The following is an 18661-nucleotide window of genomic DNA, read 5'->3' as shown; positions in this document are numbered from 1 at the left end:
TTTATTGTTTTTATTAAGTTTATTTTTTTAGACATTTAAATAAATAAATAAGCAAACAAATAAACAAATCATGATCCATATAATATACAATAATAAAAGTTTTTTTTTTCAAGGAGAGGTCACATATGTTGCTATACTGTGATTTTGGTAATATCGACTACACTTAGTGGAGATGATAACAAAATGTAAAAATAAAGTTATGGTGAGAAACAAAAAAGGCCTTATGCTACATACACACCAAACACGGGGCATCGCTTTACTCGCTCTAGATTACTCGCGGGATTTAACTTCATGTCATGCAAACATTTCGCTCCAGTTGAATATTTTCAACTTGGGCGAAGACAAGTTTGAGGCGAATAGCGCGTGTTTTTGGCGGCAAACGCGCCGTCCATATCGCGTCATTCGCATCGCCCCACGACAGGATGCATCTGATCGCGTCTTTGCATTGACTTTGTATGTAATCTACTCGCGCAAATCGTTGAACTCGCTTTTGGTATAAACCCACAGTTAGAGGGTTAAACAGAAGCAAAAAATGAATAAAGACAACTGTAGGCCAAAAGGGTTTGTTGTTTGCCTTGGACTTGCTTCTGTGTGTCTATGTCTATTTCAGCAATGTCTTTGTATGCAGCCTAAGACACACTTCAGTGTCAAACTGAAGTTTGTCTCTCAACAAACAGATTTGCACTGTGAAATTGTATCTGAAAGCCAGGTTTCCTCACCTCTAATTTGGATGACAGTCTGACAGAACATCAACGACACACAGAGGACGAGCATTAGGAGACATCATCTGGACCTGTCAGCAAGTGTGCTAGCAAGTGTGTCTAAACAGAGTATGTGACTTTCCATTGACAAACCCCTCTTTCATTTTTTTTATATAAAGATTTCTCAGCAAACCATCAGCCCGACACTTTCACTTTTAATTAAAATACAGTATATCCAACCTGCCCCACTTTCCAAAGAGATCTGCTTCAACAAACTCTTTCTTCTGTGGCTGATCCGAACTTCTGGTTTTCATTTTGCTAAAGCGCCTCAGAGAAACCGTAGGGCAGTCTTAGTAATTTATGTTACAGACTGGATCAATGAAAGGTAACCTTTATCCTTAAAAAACATACTTCAGTCTACAGTTTCATCTGACACCACTGCAGAAATGAAAGCAGAAGATACTATTCCAGGTTAACACCAATATATTATTATTAGAGCTTTAAATTTAAAATAATAAATTATATTGAAACTGACATGTACATTAGTGACTATGTATGTATAATAATGTAATGAAATACCGTTATAGTGCTGACGCATATATCCTGCCATTAAAAGCCTTTTAATGTATTTCAATCCTGTGCTTTTAAACACCAGCTGAGGTGCTACACGAACATCACGGGTCATTCAGTGGGTTTATTTTTTCTATTCCTGATGCGTCATTGCTACTGAAAGTTATATTCTGTGAGATCAATGATGGATAAAAGCAGCCATTTCCAGACCATTTCATTTTCTGGACTTCCTGCTTATTGCAATGTATTGCCAGCATCATTGAAATGATACCCTCAGTGATATGCTTAAAAATTCACCAACCTGAGACCAGAAGTCGTCATATAATAAATAAAGATAATAGTACTTTTTCTAATAGTTGCTAGATTTTCAAAAAATTGTCATGAATTCTTTCAATGATTCACACTTAAAATAAAGTATTTTTTATTTTATTAAATGTGCTTCAGCCTTCTAAAGTATACAAGTAAAAAAAAGATTAAGTCACCAAAGCAAGACAATACACACCCAAAAAATTATTCAAGCCCTTCTTAGAAATGACACATTAAAATTGTGTTCAGTTAATTTAAAATACCTCATTAAGAGCAAGAAGAATATATTAAATTAGTCTAACACAAAATTAATATGTGCTATAATTTATTGATTTCTTTTTAATTGCGTTAACACAATTAGTTTGAGTTTGGGTTCTAGAAAAGAATACCGTGTTTTTTTTATCTCAACCTAATTTTATCATGTTCAGTCCACTTAATCTTTTTATGTTGGGACAACAGCTGATATTACTAACTGGGCCGTGGATCTGTATTTCCTAGCATGCTTTGCATGCAACGGCTTTTGGAGAGTAATTTTTTTAATTAAGTGTTATGCATTTTTAGGTAAAGAGAAAGACCTAATAGTGGTTAATGTTCGTTTATGTTATTGATTTAGAAGCGTTTGTGTTATATTTTTTCAAATTGTTTGGTTACCATCGTGCAGAAGAGTGGCACTTGTGGTTAAATTGTGGATGTGATGTATTTCTCTCAATGAGCACTAACTGTGTTAATGCCTGTTTGGAGATCAGTCTTTTCTCACATGCTCATCCAAAGTATCATAGCCAACATGTGCTCATGCTAATTAGTATGATATAAAAAGTTTTATATAAAATAAATGAATTGAGTTATTCAGACTACACTACGCTGAGTTATTGAAACTACACTACATTGAGTTATTGAAACTACAATAAATTGATTTATTCAAACTACACTAAACTGAGTTATTTAGACTACACTAAATTGAGTTGAGGCATCTAAAAACTGCTTTGGATTAAAGCCAGACGTGAAAATGTTAATGATTCATGCATGTACAAGTATACATACGCTACAGTGGGGTTTAGGTCAACAAAATTGGCAATCTTTCCATACAACATCTCATCAAAACATTTTCTTTTTCAGGAAAACCTTGAGCAAAGTCAGTATTGCAATGACAAAAGACATAAAAGACCAAAAAAGAGAGTACACACAAGGCACCATGCTGTGAAGAAAGTGAAAAAAATCTATGACTGGCCGGGCTCATCTTTGTGATGTTGGTTTCCTGTGTTCGGGTCTGAACAAAAGGCTAAAAACGTTGGGACTGGTCTGTTTGCTCTTTTTCCCCAGGAGGTCACACTTTTTGAGGAGACCCCGTGATGTGCAAGTTGTTAAACAGCCAGTGATTGGCCTTTTGGAGGGCTTAGAGAAGCCACTTCTTTACACTGGGAAATGCTTAAAAGACATTCCCAAACGGTTGGATGAGTGTTTACAGGGTTATAAGATTTTAAGAGCAATGGGAGGAGGAAAGCAACTTGTTTCAGCCATGCTAGTACAGCAGTAACATTTGGGTAATTATGCTTGAAAATTTCAAAAGGACATCAATAAAATAGGGTATAAGTTTAGGCCTAGCATTTCAGGTCCATTTGCCCATTAAACTGGGCTAAAACTGGATTTAATAGCCCTGGCAATAGTCCAGAATTACTCTGAAAAATAGTATCTATATACTTCATTGCCTTTATCACATTTAGTAGTGCAAATCAAAGCCAATGTCAAACTTATCAAGGGTTCAAGAACGTTGTTTACCAATAACAAAATGTACATTTACCACAAACAGACACCTGTGGCCGGTTGCATAAACTTCTAAGACTATTCTTAAAATTTAGTCATGACTTTTTTTCAAGGCTGATCATAACTGCTTTAAATGCTACATAAAAAGGTAGACTGGTCTAATTTAAATCCAAATATAAGACTGATTAGCCCTAACTAATTGCTAGTTAGTCAGACTCATTCTTAAAGAGATACCCCAGCCAAATCTCAAAATTACCCCATGATTTACTCACCCTCAAGCAATACGAGATATATCTTTTAGACAAGGAAATTTTGAGTTATTTTTATAAAAGTCCTTACTCTTCCAAGTTTATAATGGTAGAAAACAAGGATCAGGGAACAACCTCTGACTCCAAACCCCAAAAAAGCGCAATTAATCCTTCACAGAAGTAATCCACATGGCTTCGATGGGTTAATAAATGTCTTCTGCGGTTATCGATGCGATTGTGTAGGAAAAATATACATATTTCAAACTTTATAAACTGTAATAACTAGCTTTTGGTAACGCCGCCATCCTAGACTCACTCGATTCATGTATATTTTTCTTACAATATTGCATCGATTACCCGCAAAAGACATTTATTAAAGGGATAGTTCACCCAAAAATGAAAATAATTTCATTAATGACTCACCCTCATGTCGTTCCAAACTCGTAAGACCTCCGTTTATCTTCAGAACACAGTTTAAGATGTTTTATATTTAGTCCGAGAGTCTGTTGACCCTTCATTGAAAATTTATACGGTATACTGTCCATGTCCAGAAAGGTAATAAAAAACATCATCAAAGTAGTCCATGTGACATCAGTGGGTCAGTTAAAATGTGTTGAAGCATCGAAAACACATTTTGGTCCAAAAATTAAAAAAATTACGACTTTATTCAGCATTGTCTTTTCTTCCACGTCTGTTGTGAAGCGCATGCGCGAGACTAAAGTCACGTAACTGCAGTGACGTGGATGACGTGTTATCCTCAGACATGTTTGCGAAGTTTATTTTTTTCAAACTTACAGCATGCGTCTCCCTCAGACTGTAAACGCAGCCCGGGCGCACAAAAAAAACAAAGAACCCAGCTGGGGCGCACCAGATAACACGTCAGCCGCGTGATAACACTGCAGTCACGTGACTTTAGTCTCACGCATGCGCTTCACAACAGACGCGGAAGAGAAGACAATGCTGAAAAGTTGTAATTTTTGTTATTTTTGAACCAAAATGTATTTTCGATGCTTCAACATATTCTAACTGACCCACTGATATCACATGGACTACTTTGATGATGTTTTTATTACCTTTCTGGACATGGACCGAATACCGTACCTAGATTTTTAAGCTCTCAGACTAAATCTAAAACATCTTAAACTGTGTTCCGAAGATAACGGAGGTCTTACGAGTTTGGAATGACATGAGAGTGAGTCGTTAATGACAATATTTTCATTTTTGGGTGAACTATCCCTTTTACCCCTTGGAGCCATGTGGATCACTTCTTTATAGGATGAATGCACTTTTTTGGGGGTTTAAAATCAGACGTTGTTCCCTGATCCCTGTTTTCTCCCATAATAAGATTGGAAAAGCAACGACATTACATAAAATCCGAATGTGTTCATCTGAAAGATGATGGATGTGTGTATCTCGGATTGCTTGAGGGTGAATACATCATGGCGTAATTAAGATTTTTGCCTGAAGTATCGCTTTAAGACGCCACCTTAACTTGACAGCTATGTTTATGCAACCGGCCAAAATCGTTTAAAACGAATGAGAGCCTAAATAAGGTTTACGTATGACTTTAACAGGAAGCTTCAGCCCATGGTGTGCAATTGTTTTGTGCCGAAACTAAATCGACAGCTTTTAAATTGGCAGAAATCTTCTTCCTCAGCTTATGAAGTCGCTGTAATTGGCATTCACACATAACAGCAGCAACACCTGTTAGCCCCATCCTGGGTTTTCAAGGTGTCTGAGCAATTCTAGGTAAAGGAACAAACAAAAAGAGGAGACAGACACAAAAATTTTCACCCACCTGGATCAACGAAAGATCCTCTAAATGTAGCCTGAAGAGATGATTTCTGAAAGATTGAAAGAACAGACAAAAAGGATACGATTATTTTCAAGCATCTGAGACAATTTTTTTCTCAGACGGTGGGTGGGCATTACGGATATAAATTGGGGGGGTTTGTTAGTTGCAACATTTTAAGTGGTTTCATTCAGAATGGCAATCATGAAATGTGAGAGTAACTTAATCAGAAATAAACAACTAAATTACTAAATAAAACAATTGCTGAATAAATCATATTAATGTGGTCTCTGTTATAATGTGTACGATCTGGTGTACTTCTTAATTTTTCGTTTTATTTAAAAATATATAGTATATGACTGGAATACTTGGCTGTAGGCTACGGTAAATATGTGCTAGAGTGAAAACCCTCTTATGCAAAGTATAGCCCACTGTCACTTTAATGAGTTGGTGCGGGACCTTGCCTCAGGATAAGGTGCTTGTTTAAAACGGCACAGGCCTGTAAATGCTGACTGCATTTTAAATCCAGGAAGCAAAACACTCTTGTATTTTTATCACTGAATGAAATACAAAATGTGTCTTCTTGGATTTAGTTTAGGGGTAACAACAGCTATGCCAACAATATTGATAAATTAATACTATGGGGGGATTGGCAAATCAATCTGTCTGATGTGATTTTCCATCCATCTATTAAACACAAAAGCACACACACCCTTTCTATAAAAATAATATGTCACATAATATGACAATAAAGCCTGTATTAATGCGACAGCGCATGATAAATCAGGTTGCTATTTACTGAATTGACATTGAATCGTGTATTGATTGTGTTTCAGTATATTAATGCCAAAAGAGTTTCGTCTTATCATAGGCTGTTTTGCACAAGCCAATGGGCTTATTATCTTTGTCACATACAGTTACACTCACAATACAGATGTTTTTGAAGGATTCCACGTTATTCATCAACAATATATTTTAAGTTAATATGTAAACGTAGTTTGGTAAGATTTTAATGGGTGGGCTGCATCCCTCATGGGAACAGTGGGTATCACAAAAAGCTAAAAAGTATACATTGTTTTTCAAGAATGTCACCTTAGTCTACTTTTAAAATCTGATTACTTGACAGTAATGTTATTCTATGTCAAACAAGTTTGGTGATCCTGTAACATGTCCTACTTAGAAAAATCTTATGCATTGCATAACCTATGTCTGCTTCATATGTAGTGAAAGTGGTTTAAAAATCTGTTGGGTAGAGGCATAGCTAAATTCATCCCAATTGAATATCCTAAACTTTTGACAGGTCTGCTCAGGTTTGTCTTGGTAATTGGCAAAATTTTGCCAGAGGTCCTGGGTATCTTCATGAAAACACTGTTATTCAGTGACCTTGATCGGCACCTCCACACCATCGGTTTTTAGACCTGGCCATTGACAACCCAGCCAGATTATCTCCTCCAGGGATAACCAATCAAACCAAAATCCTCACAGAGCTCTATAAGACTTTAGCTTTCCTCTGATCTGAACAACATTAATCCACATCCCATATATCAGAGCTATTCAAATCTCCTCCTGTAGGGCCATCATACTTGAGAGTTTAGCTCTAACCTTAATCAAACACCTGAGCAAACGAATCAAAAGCTTTGAAGATTACTTTAAAATTAGAGGCAGGCGAGTGTGGAACAGAAAACGCTCCGGGCGGAGAGTTTATAGTCCTGACTTCATGCTATCCATAGTGGTGCATATTTTAATCGGTACAAGTTGCCGGAAATGATTGTTGTGTAGTTTCCAGTCTCCATCTAAAGTGCTTTACTGGATTCCCTCAGCTGCAGTTGTTTCTATTTGTCTTATTTGTGGGACTGACTGACTCCAGGGCCGTGCCAAACATCTGAGAATAAGACATCTATCGACAGCCCAAGCCATTAGCAGAAATTAGGCAGGCTTTCTTCTTCTAGGAAAATAACCAGAACACAATACTGAGTTTTATGTTTATTTCAATGCTAGGATGAACTGTTTTATGTCTGGAGTCCAAGAGAAACCAATTTAGTTTGTCCTCAAGAATAAAATTTTTAGGAAGCACTTTTGCCTCACAGAAAGAAGGTCCCCAGTTCGAGCCCTGGCTAGGTCAGGTGGTCTTTCTATGTGGAGTTTGCATATTCTCCCTGTGTCAGCGTGAGTTAACTCAGTGTAGTCTGGTTTCCTCCAACAGGCCAAAAACATGCAAGTTAGGCAAATTGGAAACCCCAACCTGTGTCTGTGATTCATACAACTTGTGTATGGATAAACCGGTTTTTGCCATGAATATAGCCATTGATGCTGGAATGGTGTAAAGAAAGAAAGAAAGAAAGAAAGAAAGAAAGAAAAACATTTGATTAAACTTAACTAAACTTTTCATAGTAAAATGTGTTATCGAACTGTCAAAATGGCAACGTACTGCATCCCATACAAAGTTTTAGGTCATCTGTCCACTCCCCTAAATACGACCAAGAGAAGCGTTTACTAAATAAGCGCCTCTATAGGCAGCAGATCAAACTCAATATATTGGGGTATGAAATTAGATATTGGGGTATAATTTTGCAATGATTGGGATGTATTGTGAGTAGGACTATATCTTCCGTGTCTCATTCAAAGGCTCTTTTGCTTGTTCCAAAACATCATTTTAAAGCTGGCAATGGAGGCTTGAGCCGTTGATAGCATTCTAATGCAGTTATTAATAAAGTTATTAGTAAGAGAGCGAGAGCGACATAGACACAGAGAGAGAAAGAAAGAGAGAGTGAGAGAGAGAGGGCGAGCGAAAGAGAGAGAAAGAGAGGGCGAGCGAGATTGTGTGAATGAGGCTACCTCTGTGCGTCTCTAAACAGTGCTGTTATTGCCTCGGAAAATCGTCTGTCATGTTGTTTTTGTTAGTCCGTTATTACAGTTAACTATGTGAAGTGATATAGAACTGTAATGCGGTCAAGAGAGCTGCCTGGAACTACGTTCGCCGTGCGTTTCCCAGAAAATAATTGCACGCCTCAGAACGTTCATCAGCCAATCAGATTTAAGCATTCAACGGACCGGTAGTATAAAGGGAGATATTTGTATTAAAACAAGAAACAGAAGCACCATTATCTTCCATAGTAGGAAAAAATACTACTATGGAAGTCGGTGGTGTTAAAAAACGATTTGAATACAAACATTGCTCAAATATCTTCCTTTATATTTAGCAGAACAAAGAAGTTAACACAGATTTCTAATAATATTAGGGTGAATAAAGGATGACAAATTTTTCATTTTGGAGTAAACTATCCCTTTAAATATTTGATTTTTACCGTTTTGGAATCCATTCAGCAGATCTCTGGGTCTGGCGGTACCCCTTTTAGCATAGCATAGCACAATCCATTGAATCTGATTAGACCATTAGCATCACGCTAAAAATATCCAAACAGTTTCGATATTTTTCCTATTTAAAACTTGATTCTTCTGTAATTACATCGTGTACTAAGACCGACAGAAAATTAAAAGTTGCGATTTTCTAGACAGATATGGCTAGGAACTACAGTATACTCTCAAACTGGCATAATAATCAAGGACTTTGCTACCGCAACATGGCTGCAGCAGGCGCAATGATATTATGAGCGCCTGAAAATAGTGCCCTGCTATTGAAAGTTACCAAGGGGACTATTTTCGGGCAGTGCACAATATCACTACGCCTCCTGCAGGTTGCCTGCACAGAGTCTGTGAGGTGCCCGCCAAAGCAAATTATATTAATAGTCTATTTAAACAATGATAAAACATATAGACAAGTAAAAAAATAAGTAAAACAAAAATGTTTTGAGTAGACTATATCAAAAAAGTAGCCCTCTAGATTATTTTATCTATTGTGGTAGCCCTTGCTCACAAAAAGGTTGCTGTACGTCGTAACAAGCTGCTTGCACAAATGACATATGGGTCGTTATTAATCGAGGATAGTCTCTAAAATGGCCTTGGCATCTCTCGGACACACACATAATAAAGTCAAAAAGTTTTATAGAAATGCTTTGCTTTATTTCTTTTTTAACACCTGCTCACGACAACAGATATTTGAGCAGTCAGATTTGTTAACAACTGTCAGATTCTGACAGCTAACTAGCACTTTCTTTCTTGTTACTTGTACGTTAAAAACGTTGTATGTGCTACTGCTACAATGAGTCACTAGTCGAGTGTATGGTAATCTCTGTGAAAAAGTAATTATTTTACCATTTATAGCACTGTGGGCGCATGAACTGTAACAGTGCTTCATTTTAAACCATTTCTGTGGATGTCACAAAATAATTGCTTGGAGACCTTCCAAGCCACTGACAGATCGGGAATATGAGATTAATTTGGCTGAAGATGTTCAGGAGGACAGTGTGAAAGTCTGGGTGGAAATCATCATGCTCATTAATTACAGCCGGACAGAAGGAAACCTTTTCTATTCTCACATTTTTATAACAGTATCTGTCAGTGTGAGATCTACAAGTATAGTCTTTGTGTGTCGCCACTGGTTTAAATGTGCAGTTTTGCAGAAAGTTGGATTATATATCACTGTTGTGCAAATCATGGGAAATTTGGAAGCTGTGGCCTTATGACATTCACAGTGGGTGTCCGTTAAGTGTTGCTAAAAATAAAATGTGAAGAGTATAAGCAGACACATTGCCCCAAACTTCGACAACCGAGACACTACTATTGTATTTTTCTACACTTCGCCACATTTGCTTTAGGACCAAATCCTAATTAAATTTCAAAGAGTGATAAAGGAAACCAACATTACCTGGCGCCTACGATCAGTTCGTTCTGCCCGGGGTCAAAGGTCAGCTGTGAATAATCGACCGTGCCCTCAGCTTTGAACCGGTGGATCCACGGCTCGATTTCTGCAGCAGGGAAGAGGACACAAGTTAGCACACACACATTTGTTTTATGTACCGTACCTCAGGGAGAAACAATTTATTCATAGTGAATTTGCGGGCGCCGGGCTGTGTGTGTTTGTTTGTGTGCGGGTGTGTAGTATGCATTGCAAATGCTCTCACTGTGGCGCCTTTCATATTAACCTCTGCCCCTGGCATCAAAGCCCGAGTCTTACCCTATGAAACATCTTTGTTGCCCTACCTGCCACTGTGTAATGTGATAGCTAGTGGGTTTGGTGGTCCCGTTATGCTAATTTTCCAAGTCACATCATTGTGACTTTCTGGCTCTGGAATGTAGTTTCAGATGAACTCATATTTCTGGTTCTAAAGTTCAAAAGGCAGGGGTTTGTAACACTTTAAAGCCATCAACGGCTGGAAACATTTGACACTGCATGCATTTCTTATAAGTAGCAGGTCAACTTTCATTTATCCTATATGGTATTCAGTATATGACCCAATCTGTGAAAACACAGCTAAAGTCATTTCTTATGATTTACTAAATCATTCTTCATAATGTAAAAACATTTAGTGAAAATATAACCTTGATCTTTAATATTGACTGCGTAAGGCTATGTCAAAGACTGAAATCAATGTGAAATAAATGATTGAAATCAAACTTTAATGCTCCTAATCTCATAATTGGTTTATGAGACTTAAGCATCTAGTTTCCTTACTTTATTGATTTGTTTTATGCAACAAACAATGCATATAGAATAAAAGAGCAAATAACCACCATTTTTTCTGTTCTTTCAATAATCAATTTAACAGCTACTGTACAGATAAACAAATGGCTGTTTTTCTTCTGGAGAAGTCTCAAAGCATACAAAAGGAAACCAGAATTCCCTAATGAATCACAGCATCAGTTACCACACTGTTCCTCCATAAATCTTGCATGTCTCTATGGGATAACCCTAACTTCCCTGCGAATGGATCTCTTAAGTGAATGTGGCTACCCTGCAGTCTCTTTGCATATTTATACCATGACGATGTAAATTAATTCTCATAGGACTGCATGACTTAAGAGGCTAAAGCTGTGTACTGTAGTAGTTTACTTATGTTAGCTAAATCCTGGAGTATGGCATTTTATGGGTACCATGCAAAGCAGTTTATTTGACTCGTATGCGAACACAGACGTTTGACGCATGCACATTGTGACAATTTGCAATACCTCTCCTGGGCTACATACTACATGCTGCTGGTCGAGCATGCATGACCTATCTGTACAAAGTACGCACGGTTTCAAAAATCAGGTGTTATGCGATCAGTACGTGCGTTGCCGCTTACTATTCTGAAGACAAAATTTACCTCTCAGGCATTGTAAGCTGACTCTTGCGTACATATAAAAACGAAAACAGGCTTAATGGGCATTCATGTTGGTTGGCCTTAAAGCCTAGAGTCTGTTTTTACGTGTAAATGAATGCACGCGCACGGTTGAATGCACAGCTTTGCAAAGCATAGTTTATTTGACTTGTACTGTATGTTGACACAGACGTTTGACGCATGGGCATTGCGACAAATTGCAATATTTTGGTCTACATACTACATGCTCCTGGTCGAGCATGCATGACCTACGCGTACAAAGTACGCACGGTTACAAAAATCAGGCGGTATGCGAGCAGTACACGCGTAGCCGCTTACTATTCTGAAGACGCAATGTACGTCTCAGGTATTGTACGCTGACCCTCGTGTACATATAAAAACGGAAATATACTTCAGGCTTAATGGGCATTCACGTTGGTTGGCCTTAAAGCCCAGAGTCTGTTTTACGTGTAAGTACATGAACGCAGGTGCACAGTCGAATGCACAGCCTTGCAAAGTATTGTTAATTTGACTCGTATGCGGACACAGACGTTTGACGCATGCGCATTGCGACAAATTGCAATATCTCTCCTGGTCTACATACTACATGCTCCTGGTCGAGCATGCATGACCTACGCGTACAAAGTACGCACGGTTACAAAAATCAGGCGGTATGCGAGCAGTACACGCGTAGCCGCTTACTATTCTGAAGACGAAATGTACGTCTCAGGTATTGTACGCTGACCCTCGTGTACATATAAAAACGGAAATATACTTCAGGCTTAATGGGCATTCACGTTGGTTGGCCTTAAAGCCCAGAGTCTGTTTTACGTGTAAGTACATGAACGCAGGTGCACAGTCGAATGCACAGCCTTGCAAAGTATAGTTCATTTGACTCATATGCGGACACAGACGCTTGATGCATGCGCATTGCGACAAATTGCAATACCTCTCCTGGGCTACATACTTCATGCTCCTGTACGAGCATGCGTGACCTACAAGTTCAAAGTACGCATGGTTACAAAAATCAGGCAGTATGCGAACAGTATGCGCGTAGCCACTTACTATTCTGAAGACGAAATGTACGTCTCAGGTATTGTACGCTGACCCTCGTGTACATATAAAAGTGGAAATATACTTCAGGCTTAATGGGCATTCACGTTGGTTGGCCTTAAAGCCCAGAGTCTGTTTTACGTGTAAGTACATGAACGCAGGTGCACAGTCGAATGCACAGCCTTGCAAAGTATCGTTAATTTGACTCGTATGCGGACACAGACGTTTGACGCATGCACATTGCGACAAATTGCAATATCTCTCCTGGTCTACATACTACATGTTCTTGGTCGAGCATGCATGACCTACGCGTACAAAGTACACACGGTTACAAAAATCAGGCAGTATGCGAGCAGTACGCGCGTAGCCACTTACTATTCTGAAGACGAATTTACGTCACAGACATTGTACGCTGACCCTTGCATACATATAAAAACGGAAATATACTTTGGGCTTAAAGGGCATTCACGTTGGTTGGCCTTAAAGCCCAGAGTCTGTTTTACGTGTACGTACATGAACGCAGGCGCACGGTCAAATGCACAGCCTTGCAAAGTATCGTTAATTTGACTCGTATGCGGACACAGACGTTTGACGCATGCACATTGCGACAAATTGCAATACCTCTCCTGGGCTACATACTACATGCTCCTGTATGAGCATGCGTGACCTACGCGTACAAAGTACGCACGGTTACAAAAATCAGGCGGTATGCGAGCAGTATGCGCGTAGCCGCTTACTATTCTGAATACGAAATTTATGTCACAGACATTGTACGTTGACCCTCGCGTACATATAAAACGGAAATATACTTCAGGCTTAATAGGCATTGATGTTGGTTGGCCTTTAAGCCCGGAGTCTGTTTTTACGTGTACATGAACGCACGCGCGCGATTGAATGCACAACTTTGCAAAGTATAGTTTATTTGACTTAAATGCGTACACAGACGATTGATGCATGCGCATTGCGAAAAATTGCAATACCTCTCCTGGGCTGACCCTTGCGTACATGAAAACGGAAATATACTTCAGGCTTAATGGGGATTAAAGGTTCTCTAAGCGAATCTGTGTGTTGATTTTTGAAATGTGTTTTCAAACAAACTGAGCGTAGTTAACTCCTCCCCCTCCCTTCCGTGCTTTCATGAACGTGCCCAAACCCAACCCCCAAATCCTTTTTGGCCTTTATTGGTTAGAACACTTTGTTATGGTTTCTGGTGTAGGTTTGGCCAGTTTGTTATTATTGCAGGTTGTGGAGGCTGGGCTGTCTACAGAGATCGCGTTTTTTACAGTTTGATCAGCGGACAGGCAGCAAGCAGATAGTGAGGAGATGTTTGCTGTATGTAACAAAAAATGTTTTATGGTCTAAAACGCATGAATTCACTTAAAAAAGCCTTTAATGTTGGTTGGCTGTTGTTGGTAATGTTGTTGGTTGTTAAAACCCTGAGTCTGTTTTTACTTGTACATGAACGCACGCTCACAGTCGAATGCACAGCTTTGCAAAGTATACTTTATTTGACTCATGCTTGTATGCAGACATTCAACGCATGCACATTGCAACAAAATGCAATGCATCTCCTGCAACATAATACAATCCACTGTACATGCGACCTATGCGTACAATGTATGCAGAGTTTCAAAAATCATAGTACCGTATGCGCACAATCTTTTGATGACAAAAATTGTGTATGTGGACCATCGCCTACATGTAAAAAATGGATCATACTTCAGCCCTTAGTCTCTGACCGATTAGAAAGCAACTTTTTGCCAGAAAGTCTTAGTACGTGGGTGCCATCTTCACAAAGAATACATACAAAGGACTTATTCTCAACTTTACTATGATTTCTACCATTTGTTACTGTCAGGTTGACTGCAAAATATTTTTAAAAATAATGACTCAAGTTTTAGTCATATAATGTATTTCCGAGTCATTAAACAATCTGCAATTGTTTATATCAAAAAACATTAATACGTCTTCGCCATTTAAAAGATTTTTGAGTATAGGAAGGAATATCTGCATAATACAGCTGGGATCTTTGTACTAGTTTGACAGAGGTGAAGCCCAAAGCATGCTTGTAAATAAAATGAGACAAAACCTCTTTACATAGAAAGTGTTCATATATAAATGCTGGGAAAATTTATTTTTTATGGCCTAAGAAAGTTTTTTTTCTCATATGCATTAAACATTCAAAAACACAAATATGTTTGACAGAGTGTAAATATATTCAGTGTTGAGGAAACAAGATTACATTTATAACTCCAGATGCAATCGTGCATCACCTTAGATGATGCAGTTCAAAAGTCTGTGACTGAAAATAAAAAACAGAAAAAACATTACCTTAAATAAAGACAAGTTATTATGTATGAATATTAAAAATTATGTTTGTGCACAATTTGCAATTTTTTTTTATTTAATATACATTTACCACCAATACCTTTTAATTTAATTTTACTTTTAGTGACTTTGACAAATGAACGAACATTTAACATTAAGAGCCAACAAACAGCATAATCCCAAAACCTACAGTAGGCACAGCAATGAAACTACTGTAGGTCAACAGACATTTACAATAGTAGTCTTTGATCGATCTGTATACGTAAATCAGTATAATCTTAACTAAGGACAGCTTACTCGTTGTTTACTGATCAGAACTTTTGAAAGTTCAGACATAAAACCAAATGATGTTGAAAGCTTTATTCCCCCACCGGCAAGCCTGTACAGACAATCATAAAATATATACCTGTAGGGAACCATCTGGTTCTTAAAGCCTGTCATTTACAACAAAAGAAAAGCCTTGTTTTCCCTCCTTCACACAGAAAGATATATAACTCTCTGGAGTCTGACCAAAACAACACACGAAGCTCACTCACCATGAATGTACAACATCAATCTAGATCTACATTATCTGTCTAGAACATTATTGTACAAACACCCACTTATGAGCTGTGTGGAGCACTATGGCTCCATGACTCAGATTAACATTTACTTTTATACAGTCAACCAATGTCAGTCTTTATAACAGAGATCTACCATTGGAGCACAGCTGGGTTTCTAGCGTGGCTGTGGGGACGTACGTTTATCTTCTTTATAGTCGTTGCGGCAGAAAGCCGGCCGTCAATTGTGCCCTTCCCACGTTTTGATTCCATATAGACAAGGATTACGTGGTCCATAGAGAAATATGTCAGCACAGCTCTGGAGGTGTTCCATTTAGGAAACCTTTGTCTCACTGCCAATGTCTCTTTTGGTCAGGATCAACACATGCATCTCTGCGCCTCGACCTTTTTTATTGATTTTTTCTGGCTCTGCTAGGAACATTCTCAACTATGCAGACTGCAGGCTTAATTCAGTACATTTAAAGAGCAAAATGTTTCTCTCATCCTTCAATCCGGTCTAAATTGGCTTGCTAGGTGGTCTGACAAAGTCTGAAAGGTTTAGATAAAAAAGCTGGACCCTCAATCACTCCTAGCCTTTGTCAGGATAAACTCAACACTAACTGTGTATTCGCCTATAATTACAGAGGAAGCACAGTTTCGCAAAGTAAAAAATTCAGTGAGCAGACTGTGCAAGGGTATTTATTAAGCCAGTACTGTATCAATTTTAGGTGTAAAAAACTTCAGGAAATCCTGAATGGCGTTTTATATGTGTTAAATGCCAGTGAATTGGAGTGATTTTGAAACAAGATTTGATAATTGCAGTCTGTGCGTTAGTTTGAGAGTGACAGAACCGGATGACAGAACCTAATAGATCGGTGTTTCAGTGGCGGGCGGTGACTTCTTTTTCGAGGGCATACGATGAGAAGCTTGTCACAACATGTATTTAGCCCGTCATGTGTCTAGCTTGTCATTTCAAAATGTGTGTTTTGCGCGTCATGTGAACTTATGTGTATCACACAATCATCATGTCAAAATACGAGCCTGCTGCAGATGCTTCGATGGGGTTTATGATAAAAGAGATGCTCACGTCTCAAAGTTTAGTGTTAAATTAGTGTCTAACGATTATTTTGTGAACGTGAGCATCTCTTTTATCATAAACCCTTTCGACGTGTGTGCAGCAGGCACGTATTTACTTTATGCATTTGGAAGAAACTATAATCCAAAATGACATTTCATTTATCTGAAATAGGTTTTATGCCCAGCTGCACTACTTCCTGAACTTCAGCCAGCTCCTTGTTTCCTGTCTGCCATTATTGGACAAACTTATTAATCCAGGTGTGTCTGATTATTGTTGTTGTGACTACTGAGGTCAGGCACACCTGGATTAATCAGTTTGTCCAATAATGGCAGACAGGAAACAAGGAGCTGGCTGAAGTTCAGGAAATGGTGCAGCTGGTCATAAAGCCTATTGGGTTCAAACCCATGATCTTTGCATTGCTAACGTGATGCTTTACAAAGGGGCAACCTTCCGGTCTCTATCGTGAAGCCAACACGGAGTGCACTGCAATTTATCGACTGGCCGCTAGAGACTGAAAAGGAGCCCTCATGTTAAAATGCCCCACTTTACAGCAGAAATACATATGTTTTACAGCCTGGTAAAAAGGTGTTTTTGCCCTTCATGATAACTGTGAGGGGCAAAAAGACAGGTATGTGTTAATTCATCTAAGTTTTACATAGTAAAATATTGGAAAACGGTGGTGTTTTCCTTTAAAATCGTGCCCAATGAACTGCATAGGTTTGTAAAAAAAAGATATGTGAGGTGTGAGCGTTTGTCTATGTGTGGCAGACCTTCAAGTCACTGCATGCATACCATTAACACTACCTTCACTGGGAATATATGATAAATGTGGTGCTAATAAAAAGGTTTGTGTTACAACATTTTGCCTTTTACCTTTACCTAACAATAAACACAGTATAATAAAGCTACATTTACAAGTAGGGAAACTTTTAGCAAACTCTACAAAGTTTTTCTTACTATGTTGAGTCTAAGATTGTTAAGGACTTGTCAACTTAGTGGATTTGAATTGTCCCATGTCAATAACGTTTCTAGTTTTAACATAGATTATTGGATATAATAAGATTGATCACCGCTATTACTATGAATAGGGGGAAATGCAACGCTCAATATGGCTGTTCTGGTGATGGAAGTCACACATTCCAGTCATCAATCAACAAAGACTGACGATTCTCTGGGGGATGAGCAAACCAGTGTGCATGCGACATAGCTTAAACAACGTCGAAAAATCAGTTTCGACCCCAATTTGAGCTTAAGAAACAAAAGCTTTGGTACAGTTGATAGAGATATCTGTATATTCCCCGTTCAAGTAGATAGGACTTTGCAAACATGGCTGTCTAGTGGCGCATCAAATAAAAAGACAAAATCCTAAAAGTGTAATTAACCCAGAAAATGTTTATATTTGACCCAACATTTGGTTAATACAACCCTATAAGTTCAATTACAACCCAATGCGCTGGGCTTGTCCATTTTTGACCCAATGGTGGGTTGAAAATAACCCAGCATTTTTTTTTGTGTACCCCCTGTTTCAAAGCATAGACCTGTGTTTGGCACATGAATATGGACTCTGTCACTCCATTTTAAAAATCAATGGCTTAATTAGCTACAAGTCCGTGTTACTATTCACTGGACCACGATTATGGACAGCTTAATTCTCCTTGAGTTTAGTTACAGTCGAACTTGATCACTTGGCAAAAACAATGACCTTGCCGTTCCACTCCATTAGCCCTGACAGAACCCCTTTGGCTTTGACATACAGCTGCACAATTGCTTATTGAAATCTGCCTCCTAAATTTACATCGATTACAATGCACATTCTCCAGGCAAGGGAGTTTCGTCATTTAAGCTACAGGAAAGGTGACTGAGTTTATCAGTGCAATTACGCCTCTTTGATTTTGGGCCAAAAACAATATTCTGCAGAAATATATAGCTGTTGTCATTCAAAAAAACCTTTAATGGCCTATTCACACAGTGTCAGACAAATATCAATTACATGATGAGCGTTACCCAGTTTAAAAGCTGGCATTGCTGACATAAGCTCTTGGGCAGTTTGGTCTGTGCTAAGTATTTTGCATAAGAGAGAGAGAGAGA

General features: G+C 38.4%; 1 protein-coding gene across 3 annotated transcripts in view; it reads right to left on the bottom strand.

Annotated features, from left to right (window-relative positions):
* Positions 1–18661, bottom strand: part of sema5a (sema domain, seven thrombospondin repeats (type 1 and type 1-like), transmembrane domain (TM) and short cytoplasmic domain, (semaphorin) 5A) — a 163181-nt gene that overhangs the window by 97213 nt on the left and 47307 nt on the right. For all 3 annotated transcript variants that reach the window (XR_008638280.2, XM_055182136.2, XM_055182137.2), the window contains exons 3-4: positions 10144–10243; positions 5385–5430 (exon numbers count right to left, since the gene is read on the bottom strand). Coding sequence is in view for 2 of the 3 variants with exons in the window: in XM_055182136.2 (XP_055038111.2) it covers positions 5385–5430; positions 10144–10243 (146 nt within the window). In the remaining variant the exon portion in view is untranslated. The remainder of the gene's footprint in view (positions 1–5384; positions 5431–10143; positions 10244–18661) is intronic.

Source organism: Misgurnus anguillicaudatus, chromosome 25 (assembly GCF_027580225.2).
Source record: "Misgurnus anguillicaudatus chromosome 25, ASM2758022v2, whole genome shotgun sequence".
Classification (NCBI taxonomy): domain Eukaryota; kingdom Metazoa; phylum Chordata; class Actinopteri; order Cypriniformes; family Cobitidae; genus Misgurnus; species Misgurnus anguillicaudatus.
Note: the sequence above shows the minus strand (reverse complement) of the source record. Positions and strands in the feature narration are given on the sequence as shown.